The sequence below is a fragment of the Rhincodon typus genome, chromosome 26 (assembly GCF_021869965.1).
Source record: "Rhincodon typus isolate 14 chromosome 26, sRhiTyp1.1, whole genome shotgun sequence".
Classification (NCBI taxonomy): domain Eukaryota; kingdom Metazoa; phylum Chordata; class Chondrichthyes; order Orectolobiformes; family Rhincodontidae; genus Rhincodon; species Rhincodon typus.
The window spans coordinates 35705282-35722704 of record NC_063357.1 but is presented as its reverse complement, the minus strand read 5'-3'; the positions used below and the strand labels follow the sequence as shown (position 1 = coordinate 35722704).

Here is a 17423-nt window from a genome sequence, read left to right as displayed (position 1 = left end):
TAGATTACTAATTTGCAGATTCTGAAGGAGCGACAGAAAACAGGGGTGGCACGTTGGCTCAGTGGTTAGCACTGCTGCCTCACAGCGCCAGGGACCCAGGTTTGATTCCACCCTTGAGCAACTGTCTGTGTGGGGTTTGCATGCTCCCCCCCGCATCTGCATGGGTTTCCGTCGGGTACCCCAGTTTCCTCCCACATTCTAAAGATGTGCAAGTTAGGTGGATTGGCCATGCTAAATTACCTATAGTGTTCAGGGAGGTGTAGGTTAGGTGCATTAGCTAAGTCCTCAAGCCCAAACAATTTACAATCTGTGTTATTGACTTGGATGCGGGGATAGAAAGCACTATAGTCAAATTTGCAGATGACACGAAAACAGGTGGGAAAATAAGTTGCAATGAAGAAATAAGAAATTTACAAATGGATTTGGATAAGTTAGGTGACTGGGCCAAAGAATGGGCAGATGAAGTTTAACATGGATATGTGTTAGGTTATCTATTTTAATCAGAGGAAAACAACTTATTTTCTAAATGGAGAGAAATGTCAAAGTGCTTTGGTGCAGAGGTATCCTTGTGCATGAATCACAGAAAACTAACATGCAGGTAGAGCAAGTAATAAGGAACGCAAATGGAATATTATCATTTATTGTAAGGGAATAGAGTGTAGGATTAGGAAAGCACTGTTGCAACTGTACAAGGTACTGTTGAGTCTGCACCTGGAGAGTTGTATACAATTTTGGTCCCCTAGTTTGAGGGGAATGTAGTTGTACTGGAGGTAGTTCAGAGGAGGTTCACAAGATTGATTCCAGAGATGAGGGGTTTAATTTATGAAGACAGATTAAATAGTTTAGGTCTTTACTCTCCAGAGTTTAGAATGAGGGAAGATCTAATTGAGGTATATAAAATGCTAAAAGGAATTGACAAAGTCGACGTAGAAAGGATGTTTCCACATGTTGGGTAACCTAGAATAAGACGTCATAGTTTTAGGATGAGGTTTAGCAGATTTAAAACAGAGATAAGCAGAAATTACTTCTCTTGAAGGATCGTACATCTATGGAATTCACTACTCAGAGTGTGGAAGATGCAGGGCCATTTAGTAAATTTAAGGAAGAGATAGACAAATTTTTAATTCGTAATGGGTTGAAGGGTTATGGAGATTGGACAGGAAAGTGGAGATGAGGCCAAAATGAGATCAGCCATGATCAGAGTAAATAGCAGAACAGGTTCAAGGGAGTGAATTGCCTACTCCTTCTAGTTCTTAAGTTTATATGGAGTAAAAGGAAGGAAGGCAAGGAAACAGCGTAAACTCAAACAGTGCACCTGGATGCACAGTAGCAGTCCAGAAAGAGACAGAAGGCAGGATATAGGGCACAATTTAAAAAGACAAGAAATACATATAAACCAGGGATACCACCAGAAGCATAAGTCCAGGAGGAGGAGAAATGTAAGTGTCCACAAACAACTAGAAGGCAAGTTAATAGAAGATGGCAATCAATAGCTACACCGCTGGAGAGAATTGGGGTGGAGAGAGAGATGCCACATAAGGGATAACAGGCTCTATCACCGAGATGAATATACGCCAAAAAAGATGTGGCCTGATGAGACTTATAAGACAAAAGCAAGACTAGTGGCATGATGTTTTGAAGAAAAACTACAGTATAAGGAGTGATTCACCAATGAAAGGAAAAGCAATTTTGAATTTTTTTGGCTTTGTTGGGGACAAATGCTTGGGAGTAGAGATCAACTGATATTAAAGCTGCATTTCTGCAGGGAGATCAGTGGAAGTCTTTCTTCATCCTCCAAAAGAGACACAAAATGCAGTAGGACACTTGAAGTCAAATAAACGTGTATATGACCTAACGATGCCTCTATAATTTGGTACTTCTCCCTTAGATCTGTGTATAATGCAGGTAGATGATTTTTCGATGGGAAGATAGGAGCAGTGAATTTGAAAACACTGTCATAAATCAGCTTAAAGCAGAATTAAAGTTTGGAAGTCAGGATTTTAGGGATTTTAAGTACACTGGATTTGAAGTCAGGAACAACCTTACTTTTCTAAGTAAGGTTGCTGATGTGTTGCTTTGCATCAGTAACCTTATTTGGAAAATGTCAGCCCAATCACTTTTCATCAAAGTAGGTTCTCACAGAAAAGATGCAGCAGCTTCTAAATCTGAAACAAAGATATAGCAAAGTGCAATTGGACAGCTGAATTGGCTAGCTACTTAAACAAGGCCAGGTGAAGTACTGGGATCGAGTGCAACCACGCAGTCTCAAGGTGGAAGGTATTATTAGGCTAAAAAAATTGAAAAAAATAAAAATGATATTTCCATTTTTGGGAGATTCCAGGAACACAAAACTTCTTGCTTTTCGTGATGATTCTTATTCAAATCTCTGATGGTTCTTGAATGCAGGAGGGCTTTCTTGTGGGAAAGGGAGGTAAATATTACCCTTTAGCTTGGGGAGCTAAAAAAAAGTTGAAGAGTAGTAAAAAGTACTTAAGTGGCAGAGACTCTCACTCATGCTGCAGTGTAGAAAAGTCTGTGCACTAAAATATTTGAAGAAATTCAAAACAGGGAATTGAGAAGCAATGTCCACTGAGTGCTACATTGACAATATATCATTATGGGATAATGTATGCCCAACGAAATGCGTGAATGAACAAAAGATTGAGGATTGATATTACACAGATAATGGAAAATGGAGAGATTTCAAAATTGAAATGGGTAAGGAGCTGCAGTCAGCCATCAGATTGTTTTACAAAGAAAGGAGCAAGTTCTAGAAAATGTTGGACGTACTGCAATTAGGATGTTTGGAAATGTAAAGAAAAGAAAATGCTTTCACCTCTTAAGAGGTCAACCACACCTAGAATACACTAAGGCAACAATGTGGAATAGTTAAACAATAACTGTGGCCATAACATGAGGCAGAACTCTCAAGTTATTAAAGCAAGTTCAATTGAAAATTTTAAAACTGAGACTAAGTAATTTTTGCTAGTGAAGGAGACAAAGAGTTCTAGACAAATTAAGTTGAGATGCAGATCAGCCATAATCAAAATAGAACAGGCTCAAAAGATTATAGCCCACTCCTGTTCCAGGTTCCACAGGGATTATTCATCCAGCACTTGGATGTTGAGTTCAGTTATAGCAATTTGAGGTAACCAGGTCATGTTCAGGTACTGGTCACTTAGGAGTTTCAGCATGAGGGCATTGTGATAGGAAAAATTTAAGTCAGTATTCCACAAAATCTGTAAGAATAAAAGAAGTTCCTTTGATTAAGAAAAAACTGAAAAGACAGAAGGAAGAAAATAAAGAAAGAAAGAAAACAAATATTACGAATCCACCATGGATATCTGGTAAAAAATAATGCAAACAGTTGGAAAAATGGGTTTGGGGCAAATATAAAATTTGTTACACTTTCCAATAAGTTGACTTTTTGTTCACATGAATAATGAATAAAACTACGCTGTGTGATACTTTTATCTCAGATTGGTTAGATAATATAATGCTTCAGTAAATTTTCTGCATTTCAGCCACAAGTGAAACCGGCCACACTTCAGTTGAAAAATCCCCACAGTTAATATCAGATGGCACAGTCCAGGTCCCACACTGCTGATGATCTACAGTATACACCATGTCTGATGCAGATATTAATCAGCTAAATACTTTCATGACTGTTTTGAGTGTGCAGGTGGTTACCAGTGTTTAATTCAATGGACAATGGCAGCTTTCTTAACTCTATTTGATTAGCTACTGTATATAACTGAGGCAATAAAGAGTCAGCAGATTTTCAGTTGTAAAGTATATGACTGTCAAACTCAAACCTTAAGTCAATCCCTGTCCACACAATACATTTCCAGGAAGAATCACTTCGCAATGATAAGAAACAGAAATTCTTGTTTAATTAATCAGAAGACCAAGAGGCGTATCCCTACTGTCTCACCAGGCGTTAGGTAAGTCAGCGTATTATATAATTGAAACTGAAATTACCTTATAGTCTGAGAGACATTGAACCTGACTAGATAGCATATTTAATTACAAAGCCATCGCAGGGGCAGAGAATGATAGGACTCCTTCATATCTGCAACAACTCTCAGAATGAGATGCCTAATTAGTTTCCTTCTCCCTGCTTTTTCATAACAGTTCAACAAATATCTCTTTTTCAAAATACGCTCTTTCGAAAGATTCTTTTGAAGATGCTTTCACTATTATTTCAGGGAGTACATTCGCATCAGAGTAGCCAAAGTAGTTAAAAGAAATCTCATTCCCCTTGGGCATTTTTTGCCATTTATCTCAAGTTTCCATCCTCTGGCTGTCACCAGTGGGAACAGTTTCTCCTTATTTATTCTGTCAAAACCTTCTACAATTTTGAACTAGCCTATTAAATCTTCCCTCTACCTACTCTTCTTGAAAGGAGAACAGCACCAGTTTCTCTGGTTTCGCCCTGAAAATGATGTCCAGCTTGTTGCAATTCTATAGCCTCCTCCATAATCATAAAAATTCCGATGCAGGCTAAGCAATTCAGAAGAAGGCATATGGAATGTTTTTCTCTTTTGGTAAGGAGTATAGGTCACAAAAGTACAGAAGCATTGTTACAAGTGTATAGGACATTAGAAAGACAATATCAAAAGCACTGAGCACAATTTTAGTTTCCTTATTTAGGTACAGATATTTCTGTAGGAAGTTCTGAGGAAGGGTCACCGGACCCGAAACATTAACTCTGTTTTCTCCTTCACAGATGCTGCCAGACCTGCTGAGCTTTTCCAGCAACTTTGTTTTTGTTCCTGATTTACAGCATCCGCAGTTCTTTTGGTTTTTATTACATATATTTCTGTATTGGTGAAAGTACATAGAATGCAAATTAGATTGATTCCTGGCATGAAGGCATTGCCTTTTGAGGAATGGCTGAACCTATCCTCAATGAAGTTTAGAGGATGAGAGGTGAACTTATTGAAACATACAACATTCTGAGGGGAGTTGACAAATTAGATATAGGGAGGATATTTTTCCTCGTGGGAACCTAGAATAGAGAGTTTCAAAATCAGGGTCTTCCAGTGAAAGATAAGAGCAATAATCTCTCAGAAGCTCAATAATCTTTGAAATTCAATATCCAAAAGAGTAGTGGCAGCTGGGATATTAAATACATTTAAGGCTGAGTTAAACAGATTGTTACTCTACAAGGGAGTCGAGAGTTATAGGGAGCCGAGAGTTATAGGGAGCCGAGAGTTATAGGGAGCAGGTACGAAAGATTATTTTTATTCAGAGGATGTGGGTATCACTGGCACGGCCAGCATTAATTAGCCATCCCTGATTTCCCAAGGGCACTTTAGAATCAGCCACATTACTATGGGTCTGGAGTGACATGTAGCCCAGACCAGGTAAGGGCAGCAGTTACCTTCCCTAAAAGGACATTAGTGAACCAGATGGGTTTTTCCCCAAGGTCAACAATGGTGTCAAAGTCATCATTAGCCTACTCTTGCTTCTATTTCCTCTATTTTTATCTTCACCCTCTACAAACCCCTCTGAATCTTTCCCAGCTTGAGCCCAAAAAGACAGCTATTCCTCTTCATTCAATGGGTATGCAGCATTAGAACCCCAGGATATGGTTGAAAAAGAGAGACACTGGACATATCTCAACCATTAGGGGGCAGGCATATTTCAAAATGTTTAAGTTTCTCAGGCCAGAGAGGAGGTAACTCTTTGAAAGTAATCAGAAAGGTGTGACCTTCAGACTGCACCAAAAAGGCAAATCTAATGCACTATTTCAAACTCAAATCTCAATACAAGTTCAAGGATGAAATCAGTTTCATTTTTATTCAGTTGTGGGATGTGGTCTTCACTGGCTGGGCCAGCAGGTGTTGCCCATCCCTAGCTGTCTTTAAGAACAGACAGTGAGCTGCCTTCTTGAACCACCACAGTCCATTTGGTGTTGGCAGACACAAAAGTTAGGGAGGAAATTCCAAGATTTTGACTCAATTACACTGAAGGAACAGCGATAAATTTCCAAGTCAGGCTAGTAAGTGGCTTGGAGGGGAACTTACAGTTGGTAGCGTTCCCATATATCTGCTGCCCTTCTCCTTATAAATGGACTGCTGTAGATGCAGCCTTGGTGAATTTCTGAGGTGCATCTAGTGGATGTTACATACTGCTGTTACTTTGTGTTGGTGGAGGAGGAGGCACTGAATGTTTGTGGGTGTGGTACCAATCAGGTGTGCATTTTTTTTGGACAGTGTCAAGTTTTTTGAGTGTTGTTGGAGCTGTTCTCATCCAGGCAAGTGCAGAGTACTGCACACACTCCTGAATTGTGCCTTGCAGATGGTGGACAGGTTCTGGGGAATCAGAAGGTGAGCAACTCACTGCTTGATTCCTAACCTGTGACCTGCTGTTATAGCCACATTACCTATATAGCTAGTCCAGCTCTGTTCATTGCCAATAGTAACCATTTAGATATCAATAATTGGGGATTCAATGAATGTAGTGCTACTGAATGTCAAGGGGTGATGGTTAGATAGTCTCTTGTTGGAGATGATAATTGCCTAGTATGAATGTGACATGAATGCTACTTGCCATTTTTCAGCCCAAGCCTGAATTTGTGCAGTTTTTATTGCATTTGTACATGGACTGCTTCAATATCTGAGGAAATATGAATGGTGGTAAACACTGAAGTCAGTGAATATCCCTATGTCTGACTTTGTGAAGGAAGGAACTTCTTTGTGACAGGCATTGTCATAATCAGCAGAGCCAAAAGCATATCCAAGTCATTTCAAGAAATGAAACCACTGAATACCACAACGGATGGTGTATAATGTTTGTGGCTGAATAAATTAAAATGGGTTTCGTGTTGTTCCTCATTTGCATGTACCTCCTGACTATGTGTAGTTTGACCATTCCTATTCAACATTTAGCTACGTAACAAGTTTAACATTTATGTCCCTGTTTAGTCTTTGACAATCACAGGTTTCTACAAAAGAAAGATTGAATAACTGAAGGCTTAACATGATAATAATAATTCGTGCAGAAAAATTCAAGATAAAGAGGCTGCAGGTCTTTTAAAAAGTGCTTAAAATATGGCACATTTTACAATTGGTACATTATTTTTGCTAGAATTCCACGTCATTTCCGTAAAGAATCCACATATCTTCTGTTTACTGAAAGCACCATTGACACAAGGTAGCTAACTCAGCGCAGAGTGGGGATGCAATTCAGCAACCCCTCTGCTCTAAATGATTCAACTGGTCAGCGGTAACTTATTGTTTCAGAAAATATTTTATGTAGGGTATCAAAGGTTTGGCCAACATTGCATGATCCCCATATTCTACATGGGTACAGATGACCGTGAAACAACCAATGTCAATGAGGTCAACCTTACCATACCACAGCTAAAAATACTAAAATTGAGCCCTTCTGATGCAGAAATAGTGTCCCTATCTCTGGACCCAGGAGACCTGGGTTCAAGTCCCACCTGCTTAACTTTAAATAGGTTGATTTAAAACAAAATAAAACTGAACCTCAGCCAACTTGAATTGCAAGTTAAGAGAGTATTCGATAGACTACTTCACCATTCAGAAATTGTGCTTTTGTTGTCAGGAAATATAAAGATGGCTAGCAATAAGATAATCCACGCTATCAGAATAACAATGGAACACCAAAGGATAGCTTAATAGCCCCCTCCCTCTCCCTCTCTCCCTCCAAACCCCCATATCTCTCTCTCTCCCTCTGCCGCTCCCCCCGCATCCCCCCCACCCCTCCCTTCACTCCCTGTCTCCTCTCTCTCTCACTCTCACACACAAGATGTCTGCGATGGGCCACTGGTAAGCTACTTTCTGGAAAGGCAATTGAGTCAAGGTGGACATGGCCCTCACTTATGACACAGTGTTTAACAATGCCTTCTCCCTTTGCTTATTTCTGTGAAAACATGGAAATCAGATCTTTAATGAACTAGATCGTGTTTCTATACAATCCTTCTTCTACAGGTTGTATGACCTGAAATGAACAGCTGCAGTGTATTCCATATTGAAAATTCTGTACATTCACCTATATTTTCTGTCATCTTGTGAACCATAATATCACCTCTCAGATCAGAACATCAATCAGCTAAAATAGATCCAATACCTTGAAATGGACATGAACAAGAATAGAATATAGAACAGTGCAGGAACGGGCCCATTTCTTGCAAATTCATGTGCTTATCTAAAAGTTCATTAATCGCCCCTATCGTATCTACCTCCACCACCAATCCTGGCAGCGCGTTCCAGATTCCTACCACTCTGTTTAAAAAAACTCACCCCACACGGCTCCTATGAACTTTCCAGCTCTAACCTTAAATGCACGCGCCTCATATTAGACATTTCAACTCTTGGAAGATTCTGACCATCACCCCTATCTATACATTTCATAATTTTACAGACTTCTATCAAGTCTCCTCTCAGTCTCCATCGCTCCAGAAAAAACAACCAGAGCTTTTCCAACCTCTCCTTACTGTTCATACTCTCTAATCTAGGCAGCATCCTGGTAAACCTCTTCTGCACCCTCTCCAAAGCCTCCACATCCTTCCTGTAATGTGGTGACCAGAAATAAATGCAATACGCTAGAGTGTGGCCTAACCAAAGTCTTATAAAGCTGCAACATGACATCCTGGCTCTTGTACTCAATTCCCTGACCAATAAAAGCAAGCATGCTGTAAGCCTTCTTTATCACCCTATCTACTTGTGTGGTCACTTTCAGGGAGCTATGGACTTGAACCCCAAGATCCCTTTGTACATCAATGCTGTTCAGCATCCTGTCATTAACTGCATACTTTTCCTTAACATTTTATCCCACAAAGTGCAGCATCTCACATGGGATTAAACTCCATCAGCCATTTCTCCGCCTATATCTGCAACTGATCTATATTCCACTGTATCTTTTGACAACCTTCTGCACTATTCACAACTCCACCTACCTTTGTCTTGTCTGCAAACTTACTAACCCACTTATCTACATTTTCATGCAAGTCATTTATGTATATCACAAGCAGCAGAGGTCCCAGTACAGATCCCTGCGGAACACCACTAGTCATACCCCTCCAGCCAGAAAAACACCCTTCCACCACTACACTCTGCATTCTATGGACAAGCCAATTCTGAATCCACACGGCCAAATCACCATGGATCCCATGCATTTAAATTTTCTGGATGAGCTTACCATGAGGGACCTTGTTGAAAACCTTACTAAAATCCATGTAGACTATATCTAACGCTCTATCCTCATCGATCACCTGTCACCTCCTTGAAAAATTCAAATAAGTTAGTAAGATATGACCTGCCCTGCACAAAACCATGCTGACTGTTCCTAATTAGGCCTGGTCAAGAACAGAACAATGTAATAACCGAATACAAGTCAGAAATATCCCTTTCAAATCTTAAAATGACAACACTTCTGCTTCACAAAGTTTCAGAACAACTGGCACACCCAAAGATTCTCTTTTCCTCTTACTGGTAATGACCAAGTCTTCTGGCCAGGATTTTGTGGTGAATCCACTTCTGTAACTAAAACTAAACATTTTTTTAATGCAATTTCCTTGAATACTAAACGGTTCTCACCAGACACCAATTATGTTAAGATTCACAAACACCACTGATATCGCAGCTAGATGATCAGCCATTAGTGACATTGAGGCAAACTTTAACAAGACATCTTCAAAATGACAAGCAATTGTTCAACACTATCTCTCCCAAACACTTATATGCATTCTAAACAATTGGACACTAACACTAGGATATCAACATACAGTACATCTCAAAAAGAAGCGAAATACTGCATAGGCCAATAACCTGAAATCAAATTGGAAAAAGCTGATGGTACTCAACAGATCAGAGTCTGTAGAGAAAAGCAAAGATAACATTTCAGGTCAATGGACCCGGCGTGATAAGACAATACCATCATGACTAAATTACCAATTCACCAGGATTCAACAATTTGTACTTTGCAACCATGATCTGGGTCTAAGTTGACATCCAACATCCAAGACAGGGATATGAGATGGTGATTGTAATATTAATTTCAATTTGCACAAAACCACAATTACATTCAATTTTCACCAAATCACATCTGACAGGAATCAACAATTAATGAGTAAATGAAAACCCATGATGGCATACAGTTCCATGGACACTGGCAGCTTTTATTTAGCTGGCCCAGGTAGTTTTCCCGAATGTGTACCTCTGATCAGTACTTGTCAAAAACTATTAAATGTTGTGAGGGACTCTACTATTGACAGGAACGTTTTTGGCCCAGCCTTTTTGTTTCCTTGACTAGACTCAAGCACTCAAGACCTACCATTGTGGCCCTACTCCCCAACCTGGATGATAACAGCATATGTTAACAGAGATCCAGAAAGTTTTCTAGTTTCATTGCCAGTTTTGCAACACATTTTTATCGACTAAGCCATTAATTTGAAATAAACCTCTACTTACAGTGTATACTTTAAATATTTGCATTTACTCCTAAAGTGGATTGTTAGAAATCAAGCAACCACTGAACTGGAGTAACTCCAGAAGTATTTTTATTTTAACCCAATTTCATTCAATACCAACAAAATGGTCGTCAGGGTTTCAGTGAATTGCTCCTCTAGTTCAGGCATCTCAGCCTGAAGTTGCAGAGTTCTCCCCCGAAAGCTCTTTCTCTTCCGGTCACCTGTTCTAATATCACCTCATGAGGTTCAGTGACAAATTTCATATGTTTCTGTCAAATGTTAATGTAAGTAAATTAATGTGAGTGCACCAGAGTCATTTAACAACGAAGCATTTGTGAAGATGTTTTACTTTTAATCTGTGTGACAAAGGCAAAACGTGCTACACAGTTACAGTATGAAGGATTAAACATCATCGCAATGTTTTCATAGATCATAGAATAGAATGCCTACAGTGTGAAAACAGGCCCTCCGGCCCAACAAGTCCACACCGACCCTCAGAGCATCCCACCCAGACCCATCCCCCTATAACCCACCTAATCTACACATCCCTGAACACTATGGGCAATTTAGCACAGTCAATTCACCTAGCCTGCGCATCTTTGGACTGAGAGAGGAAACCGGAGCACCCGGAGGAAACCCATGCATACACAGGGAGAATGTGCAAACTCCACATAGACAGACGCCAGAGGGTAGAATCGAACCCAGGTTCCTGGTGCTGTGAGGCAGCAGTGCTAACCACTGAGCCACTGTGTTCATTTAACAGGTTAAAGATCAAAAATCCCCTTTTCGATTGCCTCCAAAAACTTGGCACCAAACGTTGATTTCAAATCTTCCTCACAGTATTCAAGGTAACAATTTTAAATTATGGCACAGTGCTCTGCCTGGAGACAAGCTTAAAGCGACATGTGCGGTCTCTCAGACATTCTAGCTCAACTCATTTAACTATATCAATAACCATTCTATCTCGCCCTCTTTGCCACTGAAATCTGGGCAACACTCATCAGGTTCCTGAGCTCATGCAGAATTCAAGTCACCTCACCTCGATGTGTGCCAAGTCCCACGAATTTATTTTCCCTCCCTCACTCATCTCAAATTGCTCAAAGTGCCCAGATACTTCAATTTCTAAACCCACATTCTCTACAAACCTCTGCAGCCCAGTCTCTGAGCTCCCACTGTCAGGTTTATTTCATATTATTGTCTTCTTCCTTTCCGTTACTAGTGAACAATCTTCAAACAGGACTCTGTTCTCTGGTCATTTCCTTCAAAACTCCTTAGTCTTTTCACATCTTTTCACCAAACTTCAAGTGTTTGAAAATTTATTTGCTTGAACATACCTCAGTCACCTTCGGAATTGCTCCCAATTCCTCCCGAGTGTCTAATCATCTCTCAACATCAGTGCTATTTCTAAGTGCTTAAAGATTTGAACGGTGTTCAAAAACAGGTTTCTGCAAACATTTCTGAACGGTATGATAAATACGACCTCACAAAGACATGTACACAAGAGGGTACTCAAGAACAGAAAGTCCAGGGCACTTACCCACATTCTGCTCATGTCATTCAGCTCATTCTTATATCGCATCGAGTCCAAAAGAACCTGTAGTATAATGAATAATCCACATAAGGAAATGCTCATCAAAACACTTCAGAACATCAAATCTGAACAAAACTAGTTAACCAGAAAATGTATAAGTACACATTCATAAGTAATACATGACAACAGGTTTTATGTATTTTACAGTTTACAGACATGGGCATAGAGTGGGAAATGTGGGTATAGCTATAAGATGCATGACTCCTCATTCCAATTTGAAAATGAGAACATTGCAGGAAAATAATTTATGCCACAGTCATGGATTTATCATCCAAAAATTACATCCATTATTCTCTTCTCCCTTGCAGAATTTTTTTTCTGGGGTGTCATTCTGTGGGTGTTAACAGCCTTTGCTCAAGGTAAGCTTTGCTTTTGGGAATTTTAGAAATTTTTTTTCTCCAAAGAGGCTATTTCTGTAAAAGGGAATTATAATTTAATCTAACCCAGTCATGAGTTTAACACCCACATTCACACTCCTGTATGCCTCCCTTGACAGTGATCATGCTGGGTGCTTGGCTTAATCCTTCCCAGCCCCGAAAGCACACGTCAATTTAGCTTCGGGCTATTGCAAAATCATACCGACCGATAAAATATTTATTCAGAGGTATTATTATGCCAGCATTGTAAGTCCCAACAATGCAGTGTACAGGAGGATTAAATGGAGCCTCTGGTTGGCACCAACACAGCCTGCTTGACGAAAGAAGATTACAACCAAACTGATCCTTCAATAAATGTGGTGTTCTGATACCTTATGAAGGACAATCAGCAGTAATCTGGAGTGCCACTAATGACAGATAGCATGCTTAGCACATTGATGGGTAGTTGACTTTGTATTTGGCTTCAGACAAGTTTGAGAGCAAGTGTCTTAATGGATGGAGCAGTCTTTGCTGGACAAATGGCAGCAAGCTTGCCCATGCTCCACAGTTTTAGCCAGCTGGGGGCTCTTAACACGGAGGAAGGGTCACCGGACCCGAAACGTTAACTCTGATTTTTTTCTTCACAGATGCTCACAGACCTGCTGAGCATTTCCAGCAACTTCTGTGTTTGCTCTTAACACTGTGATCAGCCTAACAATACCCAAGTTCCTTTTGTGACATGTCCCCACTGATCGTGTGCATTTCTCATCAGGCAACAGAAAACCACTTTGGTCGTGACTCTGCAGCATCACATTACAGCAGATTACCATTAGGCCACTGCAATCTTATCACCAAGCATTATAATTTAACATATGTAGACATGAGACAACAATCTCTAACGTTATGCCAAGAGCTTGCTTAATATTAAGATTGTAGTACAATGTAGTATATACCAAATATCTACAGTATATGCATCTCTGGTCTAATCCATTCTTATATTTCCAAGTAACGGCTGTTCTTCACCAAGTCATGGTGAATCCCCAAACACAGAATTAATAGGCAAATTATTCTCTCTTGCCACCAACAACAGAAGGCAAATCATTGAAGTTAAAGTTCTAAACAGCTGATAGTGAGAGAATTGCATGTTTGCCATTAGTTGCAGCCATTAGTTCATACACTGTAACTGTCTGAACTATAATTGACAGATCTTGAACCACAATTCTGGTGTTAAAATGTTTAAAATGTGCCCTCAAGATACAACCAATGTTAGGAAGCACAAATGAATCATTGTATCATCGGACATTTTCAGTTCAAGTGGGTACAATAGAAATTAAATTTAAGTTAAAAATCTAACAGTTATAGATATGGCTAGTATGATTTAAATAGGCCTTGCACAACTTCCTGTAGTTACCACACATTCATATCCTGTCCCAACTGTTACAAGCCCAATTACACAATTTATTCATTAAAATTGCTTTTTTATTAGGAAAACTGCCTGCATCAGTATTTCAAAGAACAGTAGAATCAGTACAACAGAGGTTACATTCTCTGCTGCAACGTAATTTTAATGCTATGCAGATCTCATCTGGTCTCAGAGCCTTGAATTCGATGCAGCTTGACACTAGCTAACAAAGAATTACAGCACGGCTCAGTGACCTCAGGAAGCTGTGCAGGAAGGAGAGATGAGAAATCTGACACAGAAACATAATACTAAAAAGACAGAGTCATCCACATCCATGTTAATCAATAACAACTTCACTAATTGCACAGATGTCTCTGTGTAAATAATATACTCAGAAAAGAAAAAACTCCAAAAATGCTTGAGCGACATCATTTTTCTGATTCAATCTGATTTGTTTCGAATGTACTTAACCTTGAATTGAATTGAATTAGCTTTATTGTCACATATACTCAATGAGTATAGTGAAAAGTTTATAGTTTATAGCCTAATAGAAGTATTACACTTTGAATAAGCGAAACTTGCTTGTGAGTACATTGTCGTGTTGTCATCAATTGAACTCAAATAGAACTAAAGCATCAACGGTTTGATCATGTTCCTAACCTCAATGTACAGATGCCCTCCCTTAACGGCTTTACCACTTAGAGTCTCAAAGCCTCGCTGGCCAGATGCTCTCAACAGTGAGACAAATTTCCTGACTTTCTAAATAACAACAAATCCCAGATTGGGAACATGAGAATCAATAAACATTCACACCCAGAGAAAATAAGGCAACCCAAGTTTCCAAAATGTTTGAGTGGAAGGATGCTCAGCCTTAAATTATTAGCACAAGACTGACCGCTGGCAGCAAAAGAGTTCTATCAACTTCTCACTGCATAACTTGCACATCCTGCAGTCAAAATAGTTGATCCAATCATGCATCCCAACTGTAAGGACCATTCTGCTGTAATGGAGAAAGGAAGTTAAAGAAATATAACTTCCGTCCATCCACAGGTTTTCTTTGTTATTAAGGTTATGGAATGGTTATGTCACACTGCATGTCAAAGCTGTGCTGGCTCTCTGCAACAGCAATTTAGCTTGACCCACACTGCATTCTTTCCACTTAGTCCTGAGGTCACTGATTTCCCTTTCAAATATCTGTGTTATTCCCTTTTGAAAGCTACAATTTAATTTGCCTCCAACACCCATCCAAACAGTACATTCCAGATCTCATAATTTGCTGTGTAATAATGCCTTCCTCACATTGCCTGTATTTCTTTTGCCAATGACTTGAAACCTGTGTCTTCTGTCTATAATTCTTGCAGTAATAGAAACAATCTCTCACTATCTATTCTGTGTGTTTAGGCTCATGATTCTGAACACCTTTATCAAATCTCCTGGCAGCCTTCCCTTCTTTAAACTCAAAGTAGAGAGCAGCTCAGTGGTTTACTGTTGAAATGTCTATCAACGCTGCGTTGTATTGCATTATGAGATAATGTATAGAAATGGCAAAGCTCGTCTTTCTCGGAAATATTGTGGGAGAAATGTTTAAAAAGACTTCTGTTGATTACCTGGAGGCAAGAATCATGGTGGATCACTGCCCAGATATGCAGCTTTAGACTAAAGGTCTCTCCCCAAGAATTTGTAATGTTGTCAGCAGTGCCCATGGAAGGAAGTCAAAAGAATATCACAGATATCAATCTGTCTGATGCCAGAGAATTAATCCAAGTTGCTATGCAAACACATTCCCACCTACTCTCTTGTATCTGTAAGCACGAGTGCCAGCAAGTTCCCTGCCTTGAAAATCAGGTCTAGAAAATTAAAAATAACCTTCTCTCGTCCTCATTAGAAATGACAGCACGAGGTCTAATAAAAGCTTGAGAGATTCAAACAAATAAATGTGATGCACAGACAAAGCTCACTAAGATTGCCTCCTCAATGTACTCTCTATCTACAATAGTCATGTTCACAGAGGTGAGTATCTGGGGTAACAACATGAACCACAGAGGGACAGGAGAATGATAATTCAGCCTAGCAATTATAGCTGATGATTAGTGTTACCTTTTTTGAAGTATGATAGTGATTTAAAACCATTGTCCAATTTTACTTGATCTTATGCCTAAAACCAATGAGAATGAGAACAATCCAGCTTCGTCACTGCAAAAATTATTCATGCAAACTAATGTCTTGCTGGAAACGACACAAGAGAAAAAGAGTATTGCCTCTTACTTACAACACAGAGAGAATGCATGAGTGACACCAATGAAGTTCTGTACGTGCAAATTAAATTTTGCTGAATTTCTTTGAACAGTCTTTCAATCAGTCAAGCATAAGATCAAGCTCTAAAATCACATTTGGTTACAGTTGCCACAAAGGAAATAACATTCAAATACATGCATTAGATTCAGGATGAGGACTCTTCCATAGAACAAGGGAAACATTTGTAGAGCACAGCAGATCCTTCAAAATATTGAATATCAGAAATCAAAGCAGCATAGCTCTCCAAGGATGATCTTGACCCTCTCAGCTGTCTGACTTCTTGAACCCAAGAATCAATCTTTTTAAGAGATTGGCGAGCTTGATGAGAACATTGTCCATGACATGTCCTGCTATCTCCAATCAGATTTGTTGCTTAAACATAACATGTTTTCTAGTGAGCTGCTTATTGATCTGCAAAAAGCATTAACAGCAATATCTGCCACAACATCTCAGTTATTGCTTATTATTGTGTTTCATGCTACCTAGGGAGGAACAGCTTGCAGAACTAGCAGTTTCAAAGCACAAGATACATGGGATAAGGGATAAAAATTTACACAACAACATGTCCTGTTAAACCATTGCTCACAATATTGCAAATTCTTGGGGAGAGATTTTTAGTCCAAAGCTGCAAATCTGAGCCACGAGTAGATTAGGTCCATCTTCATCTCAAGCAATCAGAAGGCAGCCACAAATAAACATCAAATTCTTCTTGCCCTCCCACCCACACTGCCACCCCCATCTTTCTTGTTTCTTTGTCTTTTGTGGTCTTGTTTCTGACATTCCTCTGTTCCTTTCAATCAGAAACAGAAAGAAACAACCAGTTTTGATGGATTGCCCAAGGGGGTCAGAGAGGACTTTTCCACAGTATGTTTCCTTTATTGGTTTTTCTGTTTAATATCTTTGTTTTGCTTCTCCCAGCATATTACTTGGCTGCAGGGAGTTTAGCATTAGATCTTTTATTAAGATCTGTGTTGCAAGTAGAAGTGCTAAAACAGCAGTAAAGCTGTTCTTTAATTAAGAATAATTTTTTGTGCAAGCACATTCAGAACAAGCCTTATAATTATTGTTGCTGGCCTTAGAACTCCTAAAATGTGACAACCGGAATACCTCCTTATCATTCCCAGTGCATTTTGAGGGCCTTATAAAGGAGAAAACACTATTATTTAATACATTTGAAAGAGAAAGAATAGCTAAAGCAGTCATCTGTCCAATCAGAGATAGTAGGAACTGCAGATGCTGGAGAATCTGAGAAGCAAAGTGTAGAGCTGGATGAACACAGCAGGCCAAGCAGCATCAGAGGAGCAGGAAGGCTGACGTTTCGGACCTAGACCCTTT

The 17423-nt window shown here is 39.5% G+C and overlaps 1 protein-coding gene across 1 annotated transcript in view; it reads right to left on the bottom strand.

Annotated features, from left to right (window-relative positions):
* The window catches only part of LOC125486128 (huntingtin-interacting protein 1-like), a 181511-nt gene that overhangs the window by 83562 nt on the left and 80526 nt on the right, over positions 1–17423 (bottom strand). Inside the window, exon 4 of the mRNA XM_048612385.1 lies at positions 11982–12038. Coding sequence (XP_048468342.1) covers positions 11982–12023 — 42 coding nt within the window. The 5' untranslated portion in view covers positions 12024–12038. The remainder of the gene's footprint in view (positions 1–11981; positions 12039–17423) is intronic.